The 10,427-nt window shown below is 35.1% G+C and overlaps 1 protein-coding gene across 1 annotated transcript; it reads left to right on the plus strand.

Annotated features, from left to right (window-relative positions):
- Window positions 1–8,331: 8,331 nt before the first annotated feature.
- On the plus strand, window positions 8,332–10,196 carry LOC116127640 (60S ribosomal protein L21-1). Its single transcript, XM_031413284.1, has 2 exons — window positions 8,332–8,656; window positions 9,753–10,196. Exons 1-2 carry the CDS (start codon window positions 8,420–8,422, stop codon window positions 10,008–10,010), a joined length of 495 nt encoding a protein of 164 aa, XP_031269144.1. The 5' UTR covers window positions 8,332–8,419; the 3' UTR covers window positions 10,011–10,196.
- Window positions 10,197–10,427: the final 231 nt, after the last annotated feature.

The following is a 10,427-nucleotide window of genomic DNA, read 5'->3' on the forward strand; positions in this document are numbered from 1 at the left end:
AAAAATTCTTCAAAACGTTTTGTCACTTGAAAAATAAATATTAATAGCGGAAGTGTTATTAACAATATTCCTGCTTAGGTGTAATTAAGTAAATTTTTTTTTTATGTAATTATAATAATAACAAAAATTGTCTTATCTTGAGTTCAAAGCTTAATTACCCAAAAAAAAAAAAAAAAATCTCTTATTGTAAGTTTTTTTGCGTTAAAACGAACATTAGCGAGAGAGATAATTATATAAATATTCATTAACCTTACTTATTATAAGAAAATTCATGTTATTTCTAAAATCTCCAAAAAAATTTGTTATTTGGTTAATCTTCAAAGGATCGAGATCAAAACCCTTTTGTTATATTAATAAAATAATTATACCATAATGTATTTCCTTCAATCACTTTTGTGCATATTTGGATTTCAACAACACCAACTAGTTACAAAAATAAATAAGTAATATTAAAATTTACAAAGTTAATATTATCCTGTAAGATAAATAATTTTTTATATGTAACTTCTCTATTTTATTTAATATTTTCATAATTACTTTGTATATAATATATCTTATGAAAGGTTAAACAATTATAACCAATGTTCTGAAAACCGGACCGGACAATGACCCGTTCAAGGGTCCGGTTTTTGGTTTGACCGGTTTGACCGATTGGATAGTAATTTTTAAAATTATTTTTAGTCCCCAAAGGTTTGAAATTCATCAAAAACACCCCTTAATACTCCCTTAAGGTTTGAAATCTATCTAAAATACCCCTATCGCGCGAAGATTCTGGTGAGTGGTGGCGGCAATGACGATCGATGGCCAATCAAAGCTGGAATCTTGGGGCTTTTGATGTGTAGGTGTCGGCGACTCTGATGGTGGTGCCAAGGAGTTCCATCGACGCCGGAAATAGCCGGAATCAACAAAAGAAGTCTGACGGTCGCGTGAAGTTTAGGTGGACGGCGAACGACGATGGCTGGACGATTGCCACTGAAAATGGCAGGGTTTTGTGATGGAGATGTCGTCAAGTCTAATGGCGGTGATTTCTCCCTCGATCAGTGTCGGAATCTGACGGGATTCAACTGGGATTGGACCGCGATTCGGTACTGTTCCGGAGGTCCAACCGCGGTCCAATCCGGTTTAAATGCAATTAACGATTTTTGAAGTATTCCGGACTAGAAATGCCACCAGTCACCAGTCGAACCGGTCCAACCAGACGATCCGATCCGGTTTCCAGAACATTGATTATAACATAAATTATTGACAGATTTATAACAAAAATTTCACTAACTAGTGCAATTTAATAAATTTGGAAGAGAGCTATACACGTACACATAGACATGTTTAATAATCTCTTTTTTCTTTTTTTGGGTTGAAAGAACACGAAAGACTTTGTATACACATTTTATATGCACGTATTATTTAAAATTAGTAAAAACATAAAATAAACTATAAACATATAATTAAAATACGACTTTGCCCTTCAGAATTTCCAAAAAATACAAATTAATCAGTCCAAAGGGCAGATTTCATATCAAATATTCATCATCTGGAAACTAAAGCATAAAATTATATAACAACCTCTTTGCCACCACTCCCTCATTCCATTTATTTGCTCTGTTTTTCTTCCATTTCTCTTCTCAAACCATGGAAAATTTGCATTTATTAACTGCCGACGAGATCGATGACATTCGCACTAGCATACGTGTGTAGATCACCGGAAAAAAGTGTTCCAAACAAGGCAGTGACCGCGGAAAAAAATTTGTTAATGGCTAGTCTAGAACTTCTTGATGGAAAGGCGTTTGACTGTATTCAAATGCATCAAATTTTTGAGACAATGATCTGCATTGTTTTACTACCTTTCTATTACTTTATTGATGTTTTTGTGATTTGATTTTGCAGTTAGGTAGTTTTATAAGCTGGCTCACAAAATACAAGTTTCTCGCGGTCAAAGACAAGGCCAAAATGATTCTTCAAAAGCTCAAAGATAATACTCAAGAGTTACGAGTTACAAGCCATTATGAACACTGAAATCCAACACGGCGCCGGCTGGTTGCACGACATTATTCCTGACTTGAACGCTGGCGAGCCATTCTTCTTCCCCTACGATCCCTCTAGGGACCCAAACCTATACCTCTATGAAATTAACCAGTCACAGACAATGAAAACTTCTGATATGATGGTAACATTCGGTTAGAAAAAATTTTCTTAGTCTATCTACTCTAAACTGTCCATATCAAATAATCATCATTTGAAATTAACCAGTCTAAACCGTCGGATTTCATATCAAATATTCATCATCTAGAATCTATAGCATAAAATTATATCACAACCTCTCTGCCATCACTCCCCAATTCCATTTCTTTACTCTTTTTTTCTTCCATTTCCCTTCTCAAACCACGGAAAATTTGCATTTGTTAATTGCCGACGAGATCGATGACATTCTCACTAGTCTAGAACGTCTCGATGGAAATACATTTGACTATATTCAAACGCATCATTTTTTGAGGCAGTGATCTACATTGTTTTACTGCCCTTCTATTACTTCAATGACGTTTTTGTGTTTTGATTTTGCAGTTAGGTAGTATTATAAGTTGGCTCACAAAATACAAGTTCCCTGTGGTCAAAGATGAGGCCAAAACGATTCTTCAAAAGCTCAAAGAGAATACTCAGAGTTACGAGTTGCAGGCCGTTGTGAACATTGACATCCAACACTGCGCCGGCTGGTTGCACGATATTATTCCAGACCCGAACGCCGGCGAACCATTCTCCTTTTTTTATGATCCCTATACGGACCCGAATGCATACCCAAACCCATATCCGAACCCCTACAGACAAGACGAGGGAACATCACTAGCATAGTCCAGACATTGAAAACTTCTTATATGATGGTAACATTCGGTTAGAAAATTTTTTCCTAGTCTATCTACTCTAAACTGTCCATATCAAATAGTCATCATTTGAAATTAACTAGTCTAAACCGTCAGATTTCATATCAAATATTCATCATCTGGAAACTAAATAATAAATCTCTACCATCGCTCCCTTATTCCATTTGTTTGCTCCATTTTTCTTCCATTTCTGAACTCAAACCAGGGAAATTTGCATTTGTTAAATGCCAACGAGATCGATGACTTTCTCGCTAGCAAATCACCAAAGACAAAGTGTTCCAAACAAAGCAACATGCAAGCACAAAAAAAAAAAAAATGCTCAGAGTTACAAGTTGCAAGCCGTTATGAACACTGACATCCAACACGGCACCAATTGGTTGCATGACATTATTCTCGACCCAAACACCAACAAACCATTCTTCTTTCCCTATAATCCCTCTGGGGATCCGAACTCATACCTAAACCCATACTCGAACCCAAATCCAAGCCCATACCCGAACGCATACAGAAAAGTTGTATGCAACATTTTGAAAATGAATGTGATTGCCTCGAGTCAAGAACACGAGGGACGACCACTAGCACAGTCACAGACAATGAAAACTTCTGACATGATGGTTACATTCGGTTAGAAATTTTTTTCTCACTCAACCTACTCTAAAACGTCCATATCAAATAATTATCACCTGAAATTAACCAGTCTAAACCGTCGGATTTCATATCAAATATTCACCATCTATTAACTAAAGCATGAAATTATATAACAACCTCTCTGCCATCACTCCCTCATTCCATTTCTTTGCTCTGTTTTTCTTCCATTTCCCTTCTCAAACCATGGAAACTTTGTATTTGATAACTACTGACGAGATCGATGACATTCTCAGTAGCATGTGCATGCAAATCACTGGAGACAAAGTGTTAAAAAAAAAAAGAAAAAAAAAAAAGTGTTAATGGCTAGTCTAGAACGTCTCGATGGAAAGGCCTTTGACCATATTCAAACGCATCAAATTTTTGAGGTAGTGATCTACATTGTTTTATTACCTGTCTATTACTTTATCGACGTTTTTGTTTTAGAGTTTAAATACTATTGTTAACTTTTTCCTATAAGCATATTATAATTATGTTAATCTCAAATGGGAATGCAATTTACATGTATCACTGAACATAACTGATCAATCATTTAACAATATAAACTAAAAATTGAAACAGGACATAGTGAAAGAATAAGCCCATGAAATATTGCTGCATGATAACATATGTCACCATTTGCTATATTAACCCATGGAAAGGCAAAAATCAAAGTGACAGTCATACAACCTCAGATAGGAAACCCTTAAGAGTTAAATTGGCCAGCGATGTATTTTCTCCAGCATTTCTGTAACGACTTTACATAAGAAATTATATTTGGTAATTATAATGGCATCACTCGCAACAAATTTTGTAAAGAAAATTTGCTAAAAGATAGAAAAACCTAGAAATTAAATTATTGGCTAGATAAAGGAACAAGTCTAAAAAACAGATTTCAACTTTCTGGTGTGGTTGAAAATAGATCTTCATGCTCAATGGGGCTCTGGGCTCTATCCTACGAAAGAAACAAGATTAAAGCATTCTGAGATTTAGTGCAATGTATTAGTCAACATCATAAAAGACAGCCCAACTATAAAGCACTCTTAATGGCGTAAAGCCAAAATTCAGATTGGCAGAGGGTAGAACATACATTATCCTTGTCATACGTTCCAAAGATACCACATAGAAATTCCACAACCTCACTTGCCAGCTCCACACTCTACAGGGCAGCATCAAAGAGTAATTACCTCAAATGATGTTATGAAAAGTTAATCAAAGATTTTTTTTTTTTTTTTTGCAGATAATAAAAGAGGAGGGTAGAAAGAGGAAATTTTTTATAAAACCACATAAATGTAGATCCAACAGCCACATGTAAATAAACAAGTAGGATTTTGAAAATTAAACGGAATGATGTTCATAAATTCTCTTAGTAGAGATACTTGGTTAGGAGCAAGCTTAGGTGGAAAAGGAAGACACTCATCCCTTAGTTCTAAATCATCGCCATAACCAAATTTTCTCAGGACAACCAAGTAGTCTCAAGGTGCCCGTTTCCAATGAAAAGATCATGCAGAGTGACGAACCCTTTAAAGGTAACACCACGGCCATTGACTCCATCTCATTGCTTCTCTTGTACAACTCTTTTCGCTGCTACTATTTCAGCAGATTTCAATGGAACATTAGAGCATTTAACCTGTTTAATATCAATTAAACATGTTAGACACTCAAAGAAGAGTGTAAATCAGCCATGGTAAGAAAGTATCAAAAGGGAAAAAAATAGAAGTACAAACAAACCCGAAAATAATTAAACTCTGCATCACTAAGGGCGTCATCCCTGTCTTGGTCACAAAGAAAAAATATCCTTTTCAATGCCCTGACAAATCATGGTTTCAGATGTTGTGAATCACGATCAAGCAATGGATCTACTAGATGAAGTATTGCCTTCTAAGCGTGATAGAAAACGTAGTGGACCTACCATCAAGGAAAATTTGATTAATCTTAACTCTTGAATAAAATCTCATTGAGTGATCTTCTTGCAGTTTTTTATCATTATGATTAACTTTCTCTTCTGTTGAAAGCAAGACCTTGAGCTTTGGTGACAAGTGGGAGTAGGAGGCAGAATCTATAAATAGAAACGATTTAAATTGGGGCAGGAGGGAAGGAAATATAGCAACCAACCAACTTGACCTTAAACCCTAAACGTTCATTTGTCGAAAAACCATAAAAACATATCTAGAACCCTACCATCTTTGACAATATGAATATGAAGAAAATAATGCAAGATTTTGGTGCATTCATGCTCTGGTATACTTGTACGAAACACAAAACAAGTTCACAAATCACTGGGAGGATCTTTACGAAAGTAAGTGCAAAAACAAATAGTTTGCTTACACTCCCCAACAACATTTAGGAATTCCGAGCATCTCTGGTTGCATTTCTCAATCTCACATTTCTTCATTTCAATTAGCTTGTGACATGTATGCTCTGGGNACTCTGATCCTCAAGTCAACATGGTTGTGACTAAAAACCAAAGCGAAAAGGTAAAGGATTTACCATATTTATGGAGCCAAGCGCAATTATCGTCATAGAGTGGTTGGAACTCGACTATAAGAAGACAATCAGTGTAGAGTAGTCAGAACTTAGCTCTATAGCAGGAAAAAGGCGGTGATTCTTGAAAGCAAGAACTTTGAGAGCTTAAGCAATTACTTGCATGTGAATGAATTGAGAGAGACTAGACCTCTGCTCTTATAGGAAGCCAAGGAAGCTTGAGTCTTTGTAGAACTTAGAGTTCTTTTAGTTTAGGAGTTTGAGTAAACAAAAAACTCGTAGTACTAATCCATGTAGGACTAGGAGTACTAGTTCATGTAAGATTGGGAGTCTTGGATGAACTAAGAGTTGTATGAGACTTGGAGTCCTATTGTGGAATGAAACTAAGCTAGTAGGCTGGAGCCTGAGGTAACTTAAGCTGTAGAAAGGCCTAACTTGTGGAGTGGCCCAAAATATAGGTTGACCTAATTCGTAAGGTGATCGTAGAGTAATCCAACTCATAGAGTAGCCCAATTCATGGAGTGGGTTGATCATGGTGTGGACTAGCTCGTAGAATTGCCTAGCCTATAGAACGATCCTTCTTATAGAATGTGTCATCTCGCTAGATAGTCTTTTCGTATAATGAGTTTTGATGTGGGCTCAACCAGAGTTGGGCTGTGGCACTGGGGTATGCTGGATGCAAGTGGCCCTTTTGTTGTTGGGCCTGATGGCGTCCAATATGAATTGTAGAGCCAACCAGGGTTGGGTCATGGTGTAGAGCCAACTGTATGTGGGCCATGGCATAGAGACAATTGCAATTGGGCTTGACTTGTGCCCAATATGATTTTTTATCCAAACACCTTGTATACACATTTTATATATACATATTATTTAAAATTGGTAACACATAAAATAAACTATAAACATATAAATAAAATAATTATATTTTATAGCCCAATATTCATTTCTAAGTTTGTTCATTTATGTTTATGTTTAGATGTGTGGTCATTGGCGGTTTAGTATGTGGGTATTTTTACTAGGGGCTTGAAAGATGATGTTCCGGTATTGTTACCAGGATTTTTTCTTTAACTTTTGTGTGTTAGTGGGCGTGTTTATTTTATTTTTTTGGATTTAGATGTATTGATATTGGTGTTTTAGTATGTGGGTAATGTTACTGGCAAGCTTTTTGTTTTATTAATCTTAAAAAAAAAATTATTGTTTGATTAATCTTTAAATGATCGAGATCAAAACCATTTTATTATATTAATAAACTAATTATACCATAATGTATATTCCTTCAATCACTTTTGTGCATATTTGAATTTCAACAACACCAACTAGGTACAAAAATAAATAAGTAATATTAAAATTTACAAGTTAATATTACGCTATAAGATAAATAATTTTTTATATGTAACTTCTCTTTTTTATTTAATATTTTTATAATTACTTTGTATATAATATATTATAAGAAGGGTTAAGCAAATATAACATAAATTATTGACATAGATTTATCACAAAAATTTCATTTACTACTACAATTTAATAAAGAGTAAACAACTTTTTCCCACCCAAGGTTTGCCTCAATGACACTTTCCCACTCAACGTTAATATTTTGTTATTACCCAAAGCCGATTCCAGCTGATTTCAATGGCAAAAATTCTCATCTCACCATCATTTAAACCTCAAGTTTCCTCTATATAAAACTCCTCTCACTCTGGCATTCGATTTCTTGCTGAATGTCGGCCACCGTAAAGTTAGGGTTTTTAATTCTTAACTGATTCCGACAGTGAATATTCAATCAGTCACCATCATTCAATCCATCGGCCTCCACTATATAAAACCCCTCTTACCATGATTCTTGGTAACTCACCGAACACTGGCTGAGAAAGTGAAATGTAATTTAGGTATTAGCAGAATACACACTTTGGGTGGGAAAGTAATATTTTGAAACTTTTTGGGTGAAAAATTGTCATTAGGGGAAACCTTGGGTGAGAAAAAGTCGTTTACTCTTTAATAAATTTGAAAGAGTGCTATACACATACACGTACACATAGACATAAGACATGCTTAATAGATTTTTTTTTTTTTTTTTTTTTTTTTTTTTTTTTTTTTAACCTGGAAAGAACACAAAAGACCTTGTATAGGCATTTTATATGTACATGTTATTTAAAATTGGTAAACACATAAAATCAACTATAAACATATAACACAATATCTCCAATAATACGCTTATGTTAAAATTTAAAAAATATTCTCTTATAAACTTCATATAACGCATGGGCCAACTAAAGCCCAAAAAGAAACAAAGGTCCAACACCACACCTTCAAAATCAAAACGAAACCCTAGAAATTTCATATATAAATAACACTGAGAACGTCTAGGGTTTTAGCCACCACCACCCACCTTTTCTTCTTCAAACCCACAGAGAGAGAAAGCTCTCAGAAGGTGAGTGAAAATGCCGGCCGGTCATGGTGTGAGAGCCAGAACAAGGGATCTCTTTGCCCGGGGATTCAGAAAGAAGGGTTACATCCCATTGTCGACCTACCTTAAAACTTACAAGATCGGCGATTACGTTGACGTCAAAGTTAATGGCGCCATCCACAAGGGCATGCCCCACAAGTTCTACCACGGCCGCACTGGCCGCGTTTGGAACGTCACGAAACGCGCCATCGGTGTCGAGGTTAACAAGCAGGTCAAATAATTAACCCAATACTCATTTCTAAGTTTGTTTATTTATGTTTTTATTGTTATTGTTTATGTTTAGATGTGTGGTTATTGGCGGTTTAGTATGTGGGTATTGATTGATATGTGGGTAATCTTACTGGGTGCTTGAAAGCTGATGTTCCGGTATTGTTACTGGGATTTTTTCTTTAACTTTTGTGCGTTTTACTGGGCGTTTTTATTTTGTTTGGATTTAGATGTATTGATATTGGTGTTTTAGTATGTGGGTATTGATTGCAGGGTAATGTTACTGGGAAGCTTTTTGTAGGGAACTAGAAAGATTATATTCCGGTACCGTTAATGGGGTTTTAATGGGTTTTTTTTCATGGTTGTGTGGGTTTTAGTGTGTGGGGATTGATTGATTGTGGGGTAATGGAATGTTGTTTGACTGGTAATATTATTGGGATTTGTTTTTGTAGTGTCCTAGAAATATGATATTCTAGCTATGTTACAGGGGGTTTTAATATATAAGTATATGTTTGCGGGTGTGATTTAACAGCACATAATGTAGGTGATTGAAAAAGATGTTATTCTGGTAATGTTACTTAGATTTTATCTCTGGTGAATTAGCAGTACTTTGAAGTTAATGGTAAAAGTGATTGTTGTTATTAGTTTGGAATTTCTGTGGATGTTGTGCGTAATGGTTTCTTTTGGGTTATCATTTTTGGTCCTTCAGGTTATATATTACTTTAAACTTGTGTTTGTTTGTTTATTGCTGATTGATGATTGTGTGAATATATTTTATGCTTTATTTGTATTTGTTATGCTTACATTTTTTTGTTATGCAGACAAAACGTTAAATTAAGTAGTGTGCACAAAGCAATCTTCCAACTTTTTATATTACTGTACTTGATAAAAAGCCATTGTATTTGCTGTATTGTGATCAGTTGGATAGTGTGATTTCTTTTTTTCTCTTGTGAGAATTATCGATATTTGTTTGATTAGTTTGGTTCCATGTTTGTCCTACACAGTAATTTGGCTTGTTATGTTTATTATCTACATGCTTGTACATATATATTTTAATTGGAAGTTTCATACTGAACTCTGCTCCATATGCTTGTATAAAGGTGGGTAACAGGATAATTAGGAAGAGGATTCATGTTCGTGTGGAGCATGTGCAGCCTTCCAGGTGTGCCGAGGAATTCAAGCTGAGAACGAAGAAGAATGATGAACTCAAGGCTGAAGCCAAGGCAAAAGGTGAGGTCATCAGTACTAAGAGGCAACCAGAGGGTCCTAAACCAGGTTTCATGGTGGAATGTGCAACATTGGAAACTGTCACACCCATTCCTTACGATGTTGTTAATGATCTTAAAGGAGGTTATTAGGTTTTTTTTTCTTGGTTTTGTTCTTGCTGTTCGGTTATTTGATGCAAAACTTTTGTGAACTTAATCTTATTTGGATGCATTTGCATCCATATTACTTTTGTTTTGAAGAGGTACTGCACTAGCAGAGATGTTTATTTAATCACATTTTACATTAGAAACAAGGTTGTTTTTTGAATGCAAAGTTAACATTTGAGAAAGTTTTGATTTCAATTAGTTAAATGATTTCAATTTTGTTAATGTTTCAACTTTCAACTCAACTAGTAACTTTCTTGTGATGTGAACGGCTGAGATTCTGAGATACCTTTTCCCTGGACATTTGAGAAAGTTTTGTATGAGTTAGAAGCTTATTTCCAGGTCTCTTGGATTGTTTTCTGCAATCAAGTATCAAAATTCAGTAGAGTAATACTACACTTACAA

The sequence above is a fragment of the Pistacia vera genome, unplaced genomic scaffold (assembly GCF_008641045.1).
Source record: "Pistacia vera cultivar Batoury unplaced genomic scaffold, PisVer_v2 Contig192, whole genome shotgun sequence".
Lineage (NCBI taxonomy): Eukaryota > Viridiplantae > Streptophyta > Magnoliopsida > Sapindales > Anacardiaceae > Pistacia > Pistacia vera.